General features: G+C 49.1%; 2 protein-coding genes across 2 annotated transcripts in view; one reads left to right on the top strand and one right to left on the bottom strand.

Annotated features, from left to right (window-relative positions):
- Positions 1–17,956, top strand: part of LOC122925026 (zinc finger protein 260-like) — a 63,537-nt gene extending 45,581 nt beyond the window's left edge. The window contains exon 3 of the mRNA XM_044276562.1: positions 16,856–17,956. Within this exon, the coding sequence (XP_044132497.1) occupies positions 16,856–17,547 (692 nt within the window). The 3' untranslated portion in view covers positions 17,548–17,956. The remainder of the gene's footprint in view (positions 1–16,855) is intronic.
- LOC122925022 (zinc finger protein OZF-like) overlaps positions 1–19,885 on the bottom strand; it is a 338,508-nt gene that overhangs the window by 231,136 nt on the left and 87,487 nt on the right. The gene's annotated exons all lie outside the window — the stretch shown is intronic.

The raw sequence follows: 19,885 nt of genomic DNA, 5'->3' as shown, positions 1-19,885 counted from the left end.
ATTCCCAGCAGTGTCACCTCTCCAGTCAGCAGCTCCATCATCTTGTGGGTGAGTTCTAGGATCTTCTGCTCATGTATCAGGGGGTGAGGGGGAGGCTCTGTGATGGGGGGAGGGGTCCTGCTCTGCCCTCCTGACTCCTGGAGATGGATGATGGGAGTCACACAGTCCCCCGATGTCTTCTTCACTATTGTGCACTCCTGTGGATGGAGAGAGACACTTAGGGAATAAACCCTTCAGGGGCCATGTGCTCTCCTCCGGCCCTCTCCTCCTGGTACAACGTGCCTACTTACCTCCTCATGGCTCCTACAACATGACTATTGGTCACTGGTCACATGACACATCACTCACCATATTGGGGGCTGATCTTCAGGTTCTCCGTCACTTGGAAGGTCTCGGGCCGTTCTCCAGGACCCTGGACTCTTCCTATCACTTCCTATGATGGATTCTCCTCCCCGATGTCTGACTTGTTACAGAATACAATAAAGAGGAGAGAAATCTAGAAAAGTTTACCTCTCCGCTCAGCAGGGAGATGATCTCCAAGGTGAGGTCTAATATTCTTCTGCTGATCTCCTTCCTGTCCATCCTTGGTGGTCATTCAGGAGAAGAGGAGAGAACTGGAGGAGCTGGAGGCTTCTAGTACTGCAGGCGCCTTTATGAGAAGAGGAGAGGAAATCATCCAGGGGACAAGACCAGATGTCACCTCCAGAACCGCACTTCCTGAGCCTGGAGGGGCCCCGCTTCTCAGAGCCACCAACACATGGATTCCAGGGGCCCAACATGGAGATCTCTGGTGGCTCCACAGGAGATAAATGTCTGATAGATGCAGGTCCCACCTCTGGGCTGTGCTCAGCTGTGTCCACAACTCCTAGAGAAGAGACTGGAGAGAGCTGAGCTCAGGCCGGGCCCCGCTCCATTCATTCTCCTCCTGGAGGCAGGGGCCCCTCACCAGGACAGTCAGGGGCCAGCGAATGATGACAACCCCCACTATCCCCACTACTCCCCCCATCATACTAAGCTGAGGAGCGGAGAAGGATTCCCTGTGTGTAATGGAGGAGAATCTCCAGAGGTGACATGTCTGAGCTCTCCACCACACTGTCTCCTCACAGCTCATCTTACCTGCAGGCTGGAGGAATGGCTGATACCAGAGAGAACAAGAGCCCTTTGAAGTACCCTGAGGCCGACACATGACAGTGATGTCATTACAGGTCCTTTCCCACCTCTTCTCCTCTCCACTGCTTAGCCCCGCCCCTGCTCTGATCACATGACGGTGACGTCAACCGAGGTCCTTCACCACCTCCTCTTACCATTGCTGAGCCCCGCCCACTACACTGATCACATGACGTTGACGTCACCCAGGTCCTTCACCACCTCCTCTTCCCACTGCTGAGCCCCGCCCCCTGATCACATGACGGTGACGTCACCCCAGGTCCTTCAGCTCTGTCAGTGCAGCAGATACCGCAGGTCCTTCAGCTCTGGCAGTGCAGCAGATACTGGGCAGGTCCTGGTCGGTAGTCAGGGCTCTTGTTCTCTCTGGTATCAGCCATTCCTCCAGCCTGCAGGTAAGATGAGCTGTGAGGAGACAGTGTGGTGGAGAGCTCAGACATGTCACCTCTGGAGATTCTCCTCCATTACACACAAGGAATCCTTCTCCGCTCCTCAGCTTAGTATGATGGGGGAGGAGTAGTGGGGATAGTGGGGGTTGTCATCATTCGCTGGCCCCTGACTGTCCTGGTGAGGGGCCCCTGCCTCCAGGAGGAGAATGAATGGAGCGGGGCCCGGCCTGAGCTCAGCTCTCTCCAGTCTCTTCTCTAGGAGCTCTGGACGCAGCTGAGCACAGCCCAGAGGTGGGACCTGCATCTATCAGACATTTATCTCCTGTGGAGCCACCAGAGATCTCCATGTTGGGGCCCCTGGAATCCATGTGGTGGGGGCTCTGAGAAGCGGGGCCCCTCCAGGCTCAGGAAGTGCGGTTCTGGAGGTGACATCTGGTCTTGTCCCCTGGATGATTTCCTCTCCTCTTCTCATAAAGGCGCCTGCAGTACTAGAAGCCTCCAGCTCCTCCAGTTCTCTCCTCTCCTGAATGACCACCAAGGATGGACAGGAAGGAGATCAGCAGAAGAATATTAGACCTCACCTTGGAGATCATCTCCCTGCTGAGCGGAGAGGTAAACTTTTCTAGATTTCTCTCCTCTTTATTGTATTCTGTAATATTGTTGATATGAATAGTCTGATCGCTAATTTTTGTTGCGGATATCGGCACTTTGAGAATTCGTGAAGATGTAGAATATAGCGCTATATCTTCGTAATCACTAATATTCTAGATTCTTTTCATCAGTACCCATGATCCAGTGGTCCAGATGGCGACCAGGAATTTGCACATGATAAGACTTTTAAGTCTTATCGCCATTTGTGACTTGTCCCACCGCAGCTCTGCAGCTTTAAGAAGAAAAAAACTTCCTTCGGCAGACGCACCACGCCATGCACGTCTGTCAGAAGAGCCAATCCCCCGACATCCAGCCAGCGAGGAACAGGAAGCAAGGACCAGTGGCGTACTAAGGGGGGGCCCGGGTGCCGGCTCTCACGGGGTGCGAGGAGCAATGAGCGCTTCCATCAATACAGATGCTGAATCCAGATTTCCATCAATACAGAAGGAAGCGATCATTGCTGGAGCGCAGGGCGCTGGGTCCTGTCACTGCTCCGCTCCCCGCGCTCCTCTCCTCCTTCAGGCCGGAGGCGCACAGAATGGTGAAACAGGAAGACTTCTCCCCGCTCCACCATTCAGCATGTGTGGGTGGAGCCTGCAGCAGAGAAATCTGCATAAGCTCCGCCCACACCGGGCTGCAGAGCGATCTGTGCCTGCAGGGAAGAAAGGACTGTGAGCTTCAGAGACGGGACAAGGGGAGGAGGTACTGTGTCTTATGTGTTTTACTAGAGAGGAGGTAAAGAGGACTTTATTACTATGGAGGGGGCGCAGAGGTCTTTATTACTATGGAGGGGGCACAGAGGGCTTTATTACTATGGAGGGGGCACAGAGGTCTTTATTACTATGGAGGGGGCACAGAGGGGATTATTACTATGGAGGGGGCACAGAGGGCTTTATTACTATGGAGGGGGCACAGAGGGCTTTATTACTATGGAGGGGGCACAGAGGGCTTTATTACTATGGAGGGGGCACAGAGGATGTTATTACTATGGAGGGGACACAGAGGACTTTATTACTATGGAGGGGGCACAGAGGATGTTATTACTATGGAGGGGACACAGAGGATGTTATTACTATGGAGGGGACACAGAGGATGTTATTACTATGGAGGGGACACAGAGGATGTTATTACTATGGAGGGGGCACAGAGGACTTTATTACTATGGAGGGGGCACAGAGGATGTTATTACTATGGAGGGGACACAGAGGATGTTATTACTATGGAGGGGGCACAGAGGACTTTATTACTATGGAGGGGGCACAGAGGATGTTATTACTATGGAGGGGTCACAGAGGGCTTTATTACTATGGAGGGGGCACAGAGGATGTTATTACTATGGAGGGGGCAGAGAGGATGTTATTACTATGGAGGGGACACAGAGGACTTTATTACTATGGAGGGGGACAGAGGACGTTATTACTATGGAGGGGGCACAGAGGACTTTATTACTATGGAGGGGGACAGAGGACGTTATTACTATGGAGGGGGCACAGAGGACTTTATTACTATGGAGGGGGCACAGAGGGCTTTATTACTATGGAGGGGGCACAGAGGATGTTATTACTATGGAGGGGGCACAGAGGATGTTATTACTATGGAGGGGGCACAGAGGACTTTATTACTATGGAGGGGGCACAGAGGATGTTATTACTATGGAGGGGGCACAGAGGATGTTATTACTATGGAGGGGGCACAGAGGACTTTATTACTATGGAGGGGGCACAGAGGACTTTATTACTATGGAGGGGACACAGAGGACTTTATTACTATGGAGGGGCACTGAGGACTTTATTACTATGGAGGGGGCACAGAGGTCTTTATTACTATGGAGGGGGCACAGAGGTCTTTATTACTATGGAGGGGGCACAGAGGTCTTTATTACTATGGAGGGGGCACAGAGGGCTTTATTACTATGGAGGGGGCACAGAGGGCTTTATTACTATGGAGGGGGCACAGAGGGCTTTATTACTATGGAGGGGGCACAGAGGATGTTATTACTATGGAGGGGGCACAGAGGACTTTATTACTATGGAGGGGGCACAGAGGATGTTATTACTATGGAGGGGGCACAGAGGACTTTATTACTATGGAGGGGGCACAGAGGATGTTATTACTATGGAGGGGGCACAGAGGGCTTTATTACTATGGAGGGGCACAGAGGATGTTATTACTATGGAGGGGGCACAGAGGATGTTATTACTATGGAGGGGGCACAGAGGGCTTTATTACTATGGAGGGGGCACAGAGGATGTTATTACTATGGAGGGGGCACAGAGGATGTTATTACTATGGAGGGGGCAGGGGGCACAGAGGACTTTATTACTATGGAGGGGGCACAGAGGATGTTATTACTATGGAGGGGGCACAGAGGGCTTTATTACTATGGAGGGGCACTGAGGATTTTATTACTATGGAGGGGGCACAGAGGATGTTATTACTATGGAGGGGGCACAGAGGATGTTATTACTATGGAGGGGGCACAGAGGATGTTATTACTATGGAGGGGGCACAGAGGATGTTATTACTATGGAGGGGGCACAGAGGACTTTATTACTATGGAGGGGGCACAGAGGACTTTATTACTATGGAGGGGACACAGAGGACTTTATTACTATGGAGGGGCACTGAGGATTTTATTACTATGGAGGGGGCACAGAGGTCTTTATTACTATGGAGGGGGCACAGAGGTCTTTATTACTATGGAGGGGGCACAGAGGACTTTATTACTATGGAGGCGGCACAGAGGGCTTTATTACTATGGAGGGGGCACAGAGGTCTTTATTACTATGGAGGGGGCACAGAGGTCTTTATTACTATAGAGGGGGCACAGAGGTCTTTATTACTATAGAGGAGGGCACAGGGGGCTTTATTACTATGGAGAGGGCACAGAGGGCTTTATTACTATAGAGGGGGCACAGAGGACTTTATTACTATGGAGGGAGCACAGAGGACTTTATTACTATGGAGGGGGCACAGAGGACTTTATTACTATGGAGGCGGCACAGGGGTCTTTATTACTATGGAGGGGGCACAGAGGTCTTTATTACTATAGAGGGGGCTTTATTACTATAGAGGAGGGCACAGGGGGCTTTATTACTATAGAGGGGGCACAGAGGACTTTATTACTATAGAGGGGGCACAGAGGACTTTATTACTATGGAGGGGGCACAGAGGACGTTATTACTATGGAGGGGGCACAGAGGACTTTATTACTATGGAGGGGGACAGAGGACGTTATTACTATGGAGGGGGACAGAGGACGTTATTACTATGGAGGGGGCACAGAGGGCTTTATTACTATGGAGGGGGCACAGAGGTCTTTATTACTATGGAGGGGGCACAGAGTACTTTATTACTATGGAGGGGGCACAGAGGATGTTATTACTATGGAGGGGGCACAGAGGTCTTTATTACTATAGAGGGGGCACAGAGGACTTTATTACTATGGAGGGGGCACAGAGGGCTTTATTACTATGGAGGGGGCACAGAGGACTTTATTACTATGGAGGCGGCACAGAGGGCTTTATTACTATGGAGGGGGCACAGAGGTCTTTATTACTATGGAGGGGGCACAGATGGCTTCATTACTATGGAGGGGGCACAGAGGACTTTATTACTATAGAGGAGGGCACAGGGGGCTTTATTACTATGGAGGGGGCACAGAGGACTTTATTACTATGGAGAGGGCACAGAGGACTTTATTACTATGGAGAGGGCACAGAGGGCTTTATTACTATGGAGAGGGCACAGAGGGCTTTATTACTATGGAGGGGGCACAGAGGACTTTATTACTATGGAGGGGGCACAGAGGACGTTATTACTATGGAGGGGGCACAGAGGACTTTATTACTATGGAGGGGACACAGAGGACTTTATTACTTTGGAGGGGGCACAGAGGACTTTATTACTATGGAGGGGACACAGAGGACTTTATTACTATGGAGGGGGCACAGAGGTATTTTATTACTATGGAGGGGGCACAGAGGACTTTATTACTATGGAGGGGGCACAGAGGATGTTATTACTATGGAGGGGGCACAGAGGATGTTATTACTATGGAGGGGGCACAGAGGATGTTATTACTATGGAGGGGGCACAGAGGACTTTATTACTATGGAGGGGGCACAGAGGATGTTATTACTATGGAGGGGGCACAGAGGGCTTTATTACTATGGAGGGGCACTGAGGATTTTATTACTATGGAGGGGGCACAGAGGATTTTATTACTATGGAGGGGGCACAGAGGATGTTATTACTATGGAGGGGGCACAGAGGATGTTATTACTATGGAGGGGGCACAGAGGATGTTATTACTATGGAGGGGCACAGAGGACTTTATTACTATGGAGGGGGCACAGAGGACTTTATTACTATGGAGGGGACACAGAGGACTTTATTACTATGGAGGGGCACTGAGGATTTTATTACTATGGAGGGGGCACAGAGGTCTTTATTACTATGGAGGGGGCACAGAGGACTTTATTACTATGGAGGGGGCACAGAGGACTTTATTACTATGGAGCGGCACAGAGGGCTTTATTACTATGGAGGGGCACAGAGGTCTTTATTACTATGGAGGGGGCACAGAGGTCTTTATTACTATAGGAGGGGCACAGAGGTCTTTATTACTATAGAGGAGGGCACAGGGGCTTTATTACTATAGAGGGCACAGAGGGCTTTATTACTATAGAGGGGGCACAGAGGACTTTATTACTATGGAAGGAGCACAGAGGACTTTATTACTATGGAGGGGCACAGAGGACTTTATTACTATGGAGGCGGCACAGGGGTCTTTATTACTATGGAGGGGGCACAGAGGTCTTTATTACTATAGAGGGGGCTTTATTACTATAGAGGAGGGCACAGGGGGCTTTATTACTATAGAGGGGGCACAGAGGACTTTATTACTATAGAGGGGGCACAGAGGACTTTATTACTATGGAGGGGGCACAGAGGACGTTATTACTATGGAGGGGGCACAGAGGACTTTATTACTATGGAGGGGGACAGAGGACGTTATTACTATGGAGGGGGACAGAGGACGTTATTACTATGGAGGGGGCACAGAGGGCTTTATTACTATGGAGGGGGCACAGAGGTCTTTATTACTATGGAGGGGGCACAGAGGACTTTATTACTATGGAGGGGGCACAGAGGATGTTATTACTATGGAGGGGGCACAGAGGTCTTTATTACTATAGAGGGGGCACAGAGGACTTTATTACTATGGAGGGGGCACAGAGGACTTTATTACTATGGAGGGGGCACAGAGGACTTTATTACTATGGAGGCGGCACAGAGGGCTTTATTACTATGGAGGGGGCACAGAGGTCTTTATTACTATGGAGGGGGCACAGATGGCTTCATTACTATGGAGGGGGCACAGAGGACTTTATTACTATAGAGGAGGGCACAGGGGGCTTTATTACTATGGAGGGGGCACAGAGGACTTTATTACTATGGAGAGGGCACAGAGGACTTTATTACTATGGAGAGGGCACAGAGGGCTTTATTACTATGGAGAGGGCACAGAGGGCTTTATTACTATGGAGGGGGCACAGAGGACTTTATTACTATGGAGGGGGCACAGAGGACTTTATTACTATGGAGGGGGCACAGAGGACTTTATTACTATGGAGGGGACACAGAGGACTTTATTACTTTGGAGGGGGCACAGAGGACTTTATTACTATGGAGGGGACACAGAGGACTTTATTACTATGGAGGGGGCACAGAGGTATTTTATTACTATGGAGGGGGCACAGAGGACTTTATTACTATGGAGGGGGCACAGAGGACGTTATTACTATGGAGGGGGGCACAGAGGGCTTTATTACTATGGAGGGGGCACAGAGGGCTATATTACTATGGAGGGGGCACAGAGGGCTTTATTACTATGGAGGGGGCACTGGGGACTTTATTACTATGGAGGGGGCACTGAGGACTTTATTACTATGGAGGGGGCACTGAGGACTTTATTACTATGGAGGGGGCACTGAGGACTTTATTACTATGGAGGGGGCACTGAGGACTTTATTACTATGGAGGGGGCACAGAGGTCTTTATTACTATGGAGGGGGCACAGAGGACTTTATTACTATGGAGGGGCACAGAGGACTTTATTACTATGGAGGGGGCACAGAGGTTTTTATTACTATAGAGGGGGCTTTCTTACTATAGAGGAGGGCACAGGGGGCTTTATTACTATGGAGGGGCACAGAGGGCTTTATTACTATGGAGGGGGCACAGAGGGCTTTATTACTATGGAGGGGGCACAGAGGGCTTTATTACTATGGAGGGGGCACAGAGGACTTTATTACTATGGAGGGGGCACAGAGGTCTTTATTACTATGGAGGGGGCACAGAGGTCTTTATTACTAAAGAGGGGGCACAGAGGGCTTTATTACTATGGAGGGGGCACAGAGGGCTTTATTACTATGGAGGGGCACAGAGGACTTTATTACTATGGAGGGGCACTGAGGATTTTATTACTATGGAGGGGGCACAGAGGATGTTATTACTATGGAGGGAGCACAGAGGGCTTTATTACTATGGAGGGAGCACAGAGGGCTTTATTACTATGGAGGGGGCACAGAGGACTTTATTACTATGGAGGGGGCACAGAGGGCTTTATTACTATGGAGGGAGCACAGAGGACTTTATTACTATGGAGGGGGCACAGAGGGCTTTCTTACTATAGAGGAGGGCACAGGGGGGCTTTATTACTATGGAGGGGCACAGAGGGCTTTATTACTATGGAGGGGGCACAGAGGTCTTTATTACTATGGAGGGGGCACAGATGGCTTTATTACTATAGAGGGGGCACAGAGGACTTTATTACTATAGAGGAGGGCACAGGGGGCTTTATTATTATGGAGGGGGCACAGAGGACTTTATTACTATAGAGGAGGGCACAGGGGACTTTATTACTATAGAGGAGGGCACAGGGGGCTTTATTACTATGGAGGGGGCACAGAGGACTTTATTACTATGGAGGGGGCACAGAGGACTTTATTACTATGGAGGGGCACTGAGGACTTTATTACTATGGAGGGGGCACAGAGGACTTTATTACTATGGAGGGGGCACTGAGGACTTTATTACTATGGAGGGGGCACTGAGGACTTTATTACTATGGAGGGGGCACTGAGGACTTTATTACTATGGAGGGGGCACAGAGGACTTTATTACTATGGAGGGGGCACAGAGGACTTTATTACTATGGAGGGGGCACAGAGGACTTTATTACTATGGAGGGGGCACAGAGGGCTTTATTACTATGGAGGGGGCACAGAGGACTTTATTACTATGGAGGGGGCACAGAGGGCTTTATTACTATAGAGGGGACACAGAGGGCTTTATTACTATGGAGGGGCACAGAGGGCTTTATTACTCTGGAGGGGCCACAGAGGGCTTTATTACTATGGAGGGGACACAGAGGGCTTTATTACTATGGAGGGGACACAGAGGGCTTTATTACTATGGAGGGTACACAGAGGGCTTTATTACTATGGAGGGGCACAGAGGGCTTTGTTACTATGGAGGGGGCACAGAGGACTTTATTACTATGGAGGGGGCACAGAGGGCTTTATTACTATGGAGGGGGCACAGAGGACTTTATTACTATGGAGGGGGCACAGAGGGCTTTATTACTATAAAGGGGGCACAATGAGGGCAATACTACTGTGCGGGGGTGCAATTTTTTTTTAAGTAATGGGGAGGGGGGTACCAGAGAAAGGACCTGCCCCGGGTGCCAAACACCCTAGGCACGCCACTGGCAAGGACGGCAAGCTTGTGAGTACACAAGTACAATACTCTTACTTCCTAAACGCTTCGGCATCCACATAGTAAATTGGGTAGTCTGACTGGCTGCAGACCATAGCTGGTACATTATCAGGAGGCCCCTGTGCTGTTCCCCCTCCCCCGACACACTTCCTTGCCTCCTTCTTGTGGAGACCACGCTGCTGTAAAGATTTCTACCTTCAGTGCAGACAACGCAGAGGGAGGATCACAGGAGATGGGCCCTCACCGCGGACGCAGGATCACAGGAGACGGGCCCTCACCGCGGAGGCAGGATCACAGGAGACGGTTGAGACGGGCCCTCATCGCGGAGGCAGGATCACAGGAGACGGGCCCTCACCGCGGAGGCAGGATCACAGGAGACGGGCCCTCACAGCGGAGGCAGGATCACAGGAGACGGGCCCTCACAGCGGAGGCAGGATCACATGAGACGGGCCCTCATCGCGGAGGCAGGATCACAGGAGACGGGCCCTCACCGCGGAGGCAGGATCACAGGAGACGGGCCCACACCGCGGAGGCAGGATCACAGGAGACGGGCCCTCACCGCGGAGGCAGGATCACAAGAGACGGGCCCTCACCGCGGAGGCAGGATGACAGGAGACGGGCCCTCACCGCGGAGGCAGGATCACAGGAGACGGGCCCTCACCGCGGGGGCAGGATCACAGAAGACGGGCTCTCACCGCGGGGGCAGGATCACAGGAGACGGGCCCTCACCGCGGAGGCAGGATCACAGGAGACGGGCCCTCGCCGCGGAGGCAGGATCACAGGAGACGGGCCCTCGCCGCGGAGGCAGGATCACAGGAGACGGGCCCTCGCCGCGGAGGCAGGATCACAGGAGACGTGCCCTCACCGCGGAGGCAGGATCACAGGAGACGGGCCCTCACCGTGGAGGCAGGATCACAGGAGACGGGCCCTCACCGCGGAGGCAGGATCACAGGAGACGGGCCCTCACCGTGGAGGCAGGATCACAGGAGACGGGCCCTCGCCGCGGAGGCAGGATCACAGGAGACGGGCCCTCACCGAGGATAAGGCAGCTGTGAAGCAGGGACCATAAAGCACCACAGGGAACACAGAAGGGATGAACCAAGGACCAGAGAGGAAGGGGGCGCTGTATACACAGATGGTCGGACACAGTGCAGGAGGACACATAAGGAAACCATAAACAATGGCGACCTTCCCTTCATTATCTGTTCCCTTTTAGGTCCCTTTCACACGAGCGAGTCCCACACATTAAACTCGTCAGGGAGAACACCCGTCCTGACCTCCCAGCACTGCCCGGGTCACATAGCATTGTATTGATTTAGGATGCTATTTAACCCTTATAGTTCTGGAATGTATTGGATAACACTGGCAGCATTATGTCAGTGTCATCTAATACATTCCAGAACTGTAAGGGTTACATAGCACCGTAAATCAATACAATGCTATGCGACCCCGGCAGTGCTGGGAGGTCAGATAGGTGATGGAAGGCGTGGAAAGAGTTAAAGGGGTTCTCTGGGCTTTGAATATTGATGACCTATCTTCAGGGCAGGTCATCAATATCAGATGGTCGGGGGTCTGATACCCGGCCCCCCGCTGATCAGCTGTATGAGGAGACGGCGTGCGCAGTGTGCCACCTCCCGTATCTCTTCCTGCCATAGACATAGCAGCAGCGAGCAGGATAGGTCATCGATATTACAAGCCCAGAGAACTGCTGTAATGAAAGCTGATCAGTAAATGATATATACACCGCAGGATGGTCCTACTGACAAGTAGACCTCAGTCCAGTCTGAACGAAGGCTTATCTGCCCAAAACAGAATGAAATCCAAAGTATGCAATCACTTTATATTTCTCCAGCGGAGGATCTCACCCAGATGGGCCCAGAAGGCCTTCACTGGAGCCATCTACTCCTGAGCCCGGAGTAAGAGGCTGGTTTGGATCTAAAAGAACGAGGAGCCTCATTACACAGGACGGCCGAGCCACGCCGACATTGGGACTGTTTATTGGGACCAATAAACCCTAAATTTTGAACTATAAATAGTTTTCATCAGTGATGAAAGTTCAAGTTTTTAAGTTCAGCTGTAAGAGGAGCAAATGGAGTGAGAAGGAGGAGAGATGTGCGGGGCCCGGCACACAGCGAGGCCTTATTCACACGTCAGTGTTCAGTCAGTGATTTCCATCAGGGATTTATGAGCCAAAACCAGGTGCGGATCTAAACACAGAACAGGAGCCGATCGTTCCCTTTACCTGATGTCTGTGGAGGCTCCAATCCCTGACCAAAACACTGACGTCTGAATGAGGCAATACTGTGTATTACATTAGATAGATAGTTAGCTGATATATATAATACAGATAGTCCGTGTAGGTTATATCCTGATAAAGTGGAGCTGATGGTTCCAGTGCAGGGTGTGAGGTAGTGTGATAGGTTCTGCTGTCCATACAGACATGCTATAAAGCGATTGTTCTGCCGACCATGTTCTCCAGTCTCAGAAAACTTCTAGTAGCTTGAAAAATGTAGCAAAAGTGACTCACGCCTGTATTTCGCACACATTACGCGAATATTACATTGTCGATTTTCGCAATCAAAAAAAATAATGACTGGAGATCACAAATTCTAGAATTTGTGAATTTATGGCAAAAATGTGCGATATTTCACGAACACGAATATTGCCTATGCTGCTCATCACTATTCTGTAACAAGTCAGACATCAGGAAGGAGATTCCATCATAGGAAGTGATAGGAAGAGTCCAGGGTCCTGGAGAACGGCCTCCAGACCTTCCAAGTGACGGAGAACCTGAAGATCAGCCCCCAATATGGTGAGTGATGTGTCATGTGACCAGTGACCAATAGTCATGTTGTAGGAGCCATGAGAAGGTAAGTAGGCACGTTGTACCAGGAGGAGAGGGCCAGAGGAGAGCACATGGCCCCTGAAGGGTTTATTCCCTAAGTGTCTCTCTCCATCCACAGGAGTACACAATAGTGAAGAAGACATCGGGGGACGGTGTGACTCCCATCATCCATCTCCAGGAGTCAGGAGGGCGGAGCAGGACCCCTCACCCCATCACAGAGCCTCACCCTCACCCCCTGATACATGAGCAGAAGATCCTAGAGCTCACCCACAAGATGATGGAGCTGCTGACTGGAGAGGTGACACTGCTGGGACTGCTGGGAAATTCTCCAGTAACAGCACTGGAGGGGTCTGGGTGATGACGGTGTCATTGTGTTGTCAGGTTCCTATAAGGTGTCGGGACGTCACTGTCTATTTCTCCATGGAGGAGTGGGAGTATATAGAAGGACACAAGGATCTGTACAAGGAGGCCATGATGGAGGAGCACCAGCCTCTTATATCACAAGGTAAGAGCCGTCATGTGCAGTGTATACACGTGTGTGCAGTGACATGTAATGGAGGAGCACCAGCCTCTTATATCACAAGGTAAGAGCTATCATGTGCAGTGTATACACGTGTGTGCAGTGACATGTAATGGAGGAGCACCAGCCTCTTATATCACAAGGTAAGAGCCGTCATGTGCAGTGTATACACGTGTGTGCAGTGACATGTAATGGAGGAGCACCAGCCTCTTATATCACAAGGTAAGAGCCGTCATGTGCAGTGTATACACGTGTGTGCAGTGACATGTAATGGAGGAGCACCAGCCTCTTATATCACAGGGTAAGAGCCGTCATGTGCAGTGTATACACGTGTGTGCAGTGACATGTAATGGAGGAGCACCAGCCTCTTATATCACAAGGTAAGAGCCGTCATGTGCAGTGTATACACGTGTGTGCAGTGACATGTAATGGAGGAGCACCAGCCTCTTATATCACAGGGTAAGACACGTCATGTGCAGTGTATACACGTGTGTGCAGTGACATGTAATGGAGGAGCACCGGCCTCTTATATCACAAGGTAACAGCCGTCATGTGCAGTGTATACACGTGTGTGCAGTGACATGTAATGGAGGAGCACCAGCCTCTTATATCACAAGGTAAGAGCCGTCATGTGCAGTGTATACACGTGTGTGCAGTGACATGTAATGGAGGAGCACCAGCCTCTTATATCACAAGGTAAGAGCCGTCATGTGCAGTGTGTACACGTGTGTGCAGTGACATGTAATGGAGGAGCACCAGCCTCTTATATCACAAGGTAAGATCCGTCATGTGCAGTGTATACACGTGTGTGCAGTGACATGTAATGGAGGAGCACCAGCCTCTTATATCACAGGGTAAGACCTGTCATGTGCAGTGTGTACACGTGTGTGCAGTGACATGTAATGGAGGAGCACCAGCCTCTTATATCACAAGGTAAGAGCCGTCATGTGCAGTGTATACACGTGTGTGCAGTGACATGTAATGGAGGAGCACCAGCCTCTTATATCACAAGGTAAGAGCCGTCATGTGCAGTGTATACACGTGTGTGCAGTGACATGTAATGGAGGAGCACCAGCCTCTTATATCACAGGGTAAGACACGTCATGTGCAGTGTATACACGTGTGTGCAGTGACATGTAATGGAGGAGCACCGGCCTCTTATATCACAAGGTAACAGCCGTCATGTGCAGTGTATACACGTGTGTGTTCAGTGACATGTAATGGAGGAGCACCAGCCTCTTATATCACAGGGTAAGAGCCGTCATGTGCAGTGTATACACGTGTGTACAGTGACATGTAATGGAGCAGCACCAGCCTCATATATCACAAGGTAAGAGCCGTCATGTGCAGTGTATACACGTGTGTGTTCAGTGACATGTAATGGAGGAGCACCAGCCTCTTATATCACAGGGTAAGAGCCGTCATGTGCAGTGTATACACGTGTGTACAGTGACATGTAATGGAGCAGCACCAGCCTCATATATCACAAGGTAAGAGCCGTCATGTGCAGTGTATACACGTGTGCAGTGACATGTAATGGAGGAGCACCAGCCTCTTATATCACAAGGTAAGACCCGTCATGTGCAGTGTATACACGTGTGTGCAGTGACATGTAATGGAGGAGCTCCAGCCTCTTATATCACGAGGTAAGAGCCGTCATGTGCAGTGTATACACGTGTGTGCAGTGACATGTAATGGAGGAGCACCAGCCTCTTATATCACAAGGTAAGAGCCGTCATGTGCAGTGTATACACGTGTGTGCAGTGACATGTAATGGAGGAGCACCAGCCTCTTATATCACAAGGGAAGACCCGTCATGTGCAGTGTATACACGTGTGTGCAGTGATATGTAATGGAGGAGCACCAGCCTCTTATATCACAAGGTAAGAGCCGTCATGTGCAGTGTATACACGTGTGTGCAGTGACATGTAATGGAGGAGCACCAGCCTCTTATATCACAAGGTAAGAGCCGTCATGTGCAGTGTATACACGTGTGTGCAGTGACATGTAATGGAGGAGCACCAGCCTCTTATATCACAGGGTAAGAGCCGTCATGTGCAGTGTATACACGTGTGTGCAGTGACATGTAATGGAGGAGCACCAGCCTCTTATATCACAGGGTAAGAGCCGTCATGTGCAGTGTATACACGTGTGTGCAGTGACATGTAATGGAGGAGCACCAGCCTCTTATATCACAGGGTAAGACCCTTCATGTGCAGTGTATACACGTGTGTGCAGTGATATGTAATGGAGGAGCACCAGCCTCTTATAGTGGATCCTTTTCCATTCAGAATGCATTAGGGCAAAACCAATCCGTTTTGGACCGCTGCTGAGAGCCCATGACGGATCTCACAAACGGAAAGCCGAAACTGCCAGTGTGAAAGTAGCCTAAGTCGTTGGTGTCTCAATAAAATGTGAAAAAATTTGTAGTAAAATTCTTGTCCGGCATCGGCTTTAAATTGCTAAATGTGACCATGTTGTCCATCACTTCAGCGATTATCTGCTCATCCCCTTCAGACTGAACGTGTGACTTCTAGCAATAACTGCATGTCCCAGAATGTTCCAGCTGCATTAGAGCGTGTTCGCACAGGGCACATTTATTGTAGACATTTCCATGTATTGGGTTGTTTCTGCAGCAGGTGCATGGATTATTACAAGCCACATTCAGGGCAGCGGGACAGTCACAGAAATGTCTGCAGCTGATCTGCTCTGTGTGAACTTGCTGGTAGATAACCAGTGACTGATCTGTGCTGCTCTTATAATCTGTCCAAAAAGGGGGGATTTTAAGGTTCCACATATAGAAACAACAGGCAGGTTCTGCAGGGGCGGGGCTTACAATGGTCCATTGTTTCCAGACATGGTCAGGCTTTTCAAATGTTTTTGTTCTGTTAAGTCATTATTTACTGTATGTAATAAAAGTCATGACCTGGTGTAAACCAGAATCCTGGACTTTTTCAGGAAGTTATAGAAGCTTTGTAAGGCTGGGATCACAAGTGCAGTTTTTTGGGCCAAAGTCAGGAATGGATTCCAAATGAATGAACACTTCTCCTTCCTGCTTGATCAACTTCCAGCAGAATTGGAATGTTATCAGTTTGTCTACTCTGTAGTTTGCAACAAAAAAATAAATCTACTTTAAAAAAAAATTCATTTTTATCTTAACAGAAAATCCCAGTAAGAAATGTGAAAATGTCATGTTACCACTAGATGAAGATATCCTGCAGCGCTCTTCAGGAGAAAACCTTATTACCCTTAATGTACATCCAGGACTTCACAGTACAGATCTGTCATATAATCCTCCTAATTATGAGGAACCTTCTCCTGACCAATCACAGATTGTTACTGCAAGTATAAGTCAGAAAAGGATTACAAGGTTTCATTGTGATAAAGAATCTACAAACAGCTCAGGACTTTCTACACACCGAAGACGTCACAAAGGAGAGAAAATGTATTCATGTTCCGCATGTGGAAAATGTTTTACACAGAAATCACATCTTGTTTTACATGAAAGAATTCACACAGGAGAGAAGCCGTATTCATGTTCAGAATGTAGGAAATGTTTTACACAGAAATCAAATCTTGTTAAACATGAAAGAATTCACACTGGGGGAAAGCCGTATTCATGTTCAGAATGTGAGAAATGTTTTACACAGAAATCAAATCTAGTTAAACATGAGAAAATTCACACTGGGGGAAAGCCATATTCATGTTCAGAATGTGGGAAATGTTTTACACAGAAATCAGATTTTGTTATACATGAAAGACGTCACACAGGAGAGAAGCCATATTCATGTTCAGAATGTGGGAAATGTTTTACACGTAAAACATATCTTGTTATGCATGAGAGAAATCACACAGGAGAGAAGCCGTATTCATGTTCAGAATGTGGGAAATGTTTTACACGGAAATCATATCTTGTTATACATGAAAGATGTCATACAGGAGAGAAGCCATATTCATGTTTAGAATGTGGGAAAGGTTTTACACAGAAATCCAATCTTGTTATACATGAAAGATGTCACACAGGAGAGAAAGCATATACATGTTCAGAATGTGGGAAATGTTTTACACAGAAATCATATCTGGTTATACATCAGAGATGTCACACAGGAGTGAAGCCATTTTCATGTTCTGAATGTGGGAAACGTTTTTCAGAAAAATCAAGTCTTCTTAAGCATAAGAGGAATCACACATGACAGAAGCTGCATTCAGAATGAGAAAAATGTTTTTGCTTCTAAGGCCATAATTAGGTGTCATTAGTGAAGTCACACGAGAGAGAATCCATATGGCCACAATATAAGGAAACAATATATCACTGGGTCATAGACATTGTTTTCATTTCAGGTTGTATATTTGGATATAAAAGCTTAATTGATGTCACATAACGGCTTCTATAAAACATCTGAAAAATCCTGTTTAGAAAGACATTTATTCTGTTCATGACTTATATTTTAAACCTTACAGTTAACGGAGGTTTTTTTTCGTTTTTTACTCCCTGCCTTTCCAGGGCTTTTTTATTTTTACATTTACATAGATGTAAGAGCGCTTGTATGATCTTAAAACTTTTAGGACTAAGGTCAGGTCCTATTTTTTATTTTTTTTCATATTCAGTGCTATGTTAAGTTTTACAAGGTATATAGGACACGAGCAATAAAGCGTATCTGAAGATACAGCATGTGATAATCAGTCAAGGACAGCGACTATCAGTTTCAAAAGTAGAGAACATCAGGGGGACTGCCCCCAAATCAGGAACAAGCTCTGTTAAAGAAAAAGCATTAGGGAAAGGAGCATACAATGAAGACAACAGAGGGGGGACACACAAGGAAAAGAGGGAAGGGAGAGAGGGGGAAACAGACATGAGCGCTAGTTACAAGTGTGCAGCCTGGTACTCACTGGATGTGCGAAACGCCTCCCATGGTCTCCACGTCTTCACAAAATGGGCAACGGCCGATGGGGAGAAGCAGATGAGATCCTCCATCCTTTGGTGGAGAGCGATTTCCTCAAACCACTCCATTAGTAGGGAGTGGGGGAGGGTGACTTCCAGTGGCGGGGAATGACCGTTTTGGCGGCTTGGAGCACGTATTTCAAGAGGGAGACCTTATAGGCCGGAATGGTGAGGTCGAAGGCGAAAAGCAAGAGGGATTCAGGGGTATTGTGAATGGGAATCCCTGTCACTTTGCGCAAAATGGAATGCACAGAGTCCCAAAGGAATCATGGTGCCCTCATCCGACAAACATCTCCAGCATCTGTCCGGCACGGCATAAAACCACTTATGGAGAAGAGTGGGCACTCTGTACCACCTGGAGAGGACCTTGTAATTTGTTTCCTGCGCCTTCGTGGAGATTAGCGCCTTGTGGGTCAGAAGGAAGGCTCTCTGCCACTGGGAAGGGGTGAGTTGGACAGCTAAATCCCGTTCCCATGTCGAGCAAAAGGGAGGAGGACTGGAGGAGTGTTGCTGAATGAGCAAATTGTATATAGTGAAGATGTCCCTGGATACTGCTGATGGAGCCAGGCACATTTGCTCAAACTTAGTGAGGGCTCTGGATAGATCATGGGTTTTGCGCAAGGTCGAGTAAAAATGTTGAAGTTGGAGGTGTTCAAAGGTATGCCTGGGGCGAATGGCGGAGGGATCCAGCATCTGATTGAGGGGTTTCAGCAGGGACCCGCGTAAGACATGATAAAATCAGAGAGGGTGCGTGCTAGTTCTTGACAAGAAGGTGCTCGAGGAGCGCCCCGGAGGGAAGTCAGGATGATCTGTAATTGGGGTCAGGGGGCCTTAAGTATCGATGAGTGAATGGTGATTACGTGTGGAGCCGAGTATTGCGAGGGTATGATTAACCGTAAAAGAGGGGGTTGGGGCTGAGACGCTGGACAACCCTATCAACCAGGGGAGCGTTGCGGGTGAGGTAGGTGAGGAGTCCCTTGCCATATGGACCCACGCCGTTGGCGGAGTCTACTCTCAACAGGTCCAGCAGCCTGGCATACGCCGCGGAGAAGTAATACAATTTACAGTCCGGCAGACCCACCTCGCCCGTCTCCTTCGACCTGGTCAGTAGTTCATATCTTATCCGCGGTCTGCCTGGAGCCCACACAAACCGCGTGAAGGAACGCTTCAGTTGCAACCAATAGGTCGCCGGTAGTCGGATAGGAACGGTCTGCAGGAGGTAGAGCAATTTCGGCAACGGGTTCATCTTAAGGCTACTGACCCTGCCAAACCAGGAGAAGTCGCGGCGATGCCAGGACTCAAGATCCGCCGGAGAAGCGGAGAGAAATTCAGCTGAAACAGCTGAGAGAGGTCCGCCAAGACTCTGATGCCTAGATATTTTATGCCCGAAGGCAGCCAGGCGAACGAGGTATGGAGGGAGTGTCACAACCAGACAGCTGAGAAGCTCTCACAGAGGCCTTTCAGAACCTCCTCCTTGACTTTCTTTGTTGTGGTATTCAGTTCCTCATCTCGTTAGCCTCTCTCAGCTGTCATGTGTTGGACTAATTGCTTCCCTTTAAATTCCTCCCCAGAATGCTTTTCTGGGCGGC

Source organism: Bufo gargarizans, chromosome 1 (genome assembly GCF_014858855.1).
Source record: "Bufo gargarizans isolate SCDJY-AF-19 chromosome 1, ASM1485885v1, whole genome shotgun sequence".
NCBI lineage: Eukaryota > Metazoa > Chordata > Amphibia > Anura > Bufonidae > Bufo > Bufo gargarizans.
Note: the sequence above shows the minus strand (reverse complement) of the source record. Positions and strands in the feature narration are given on the sequence as shown.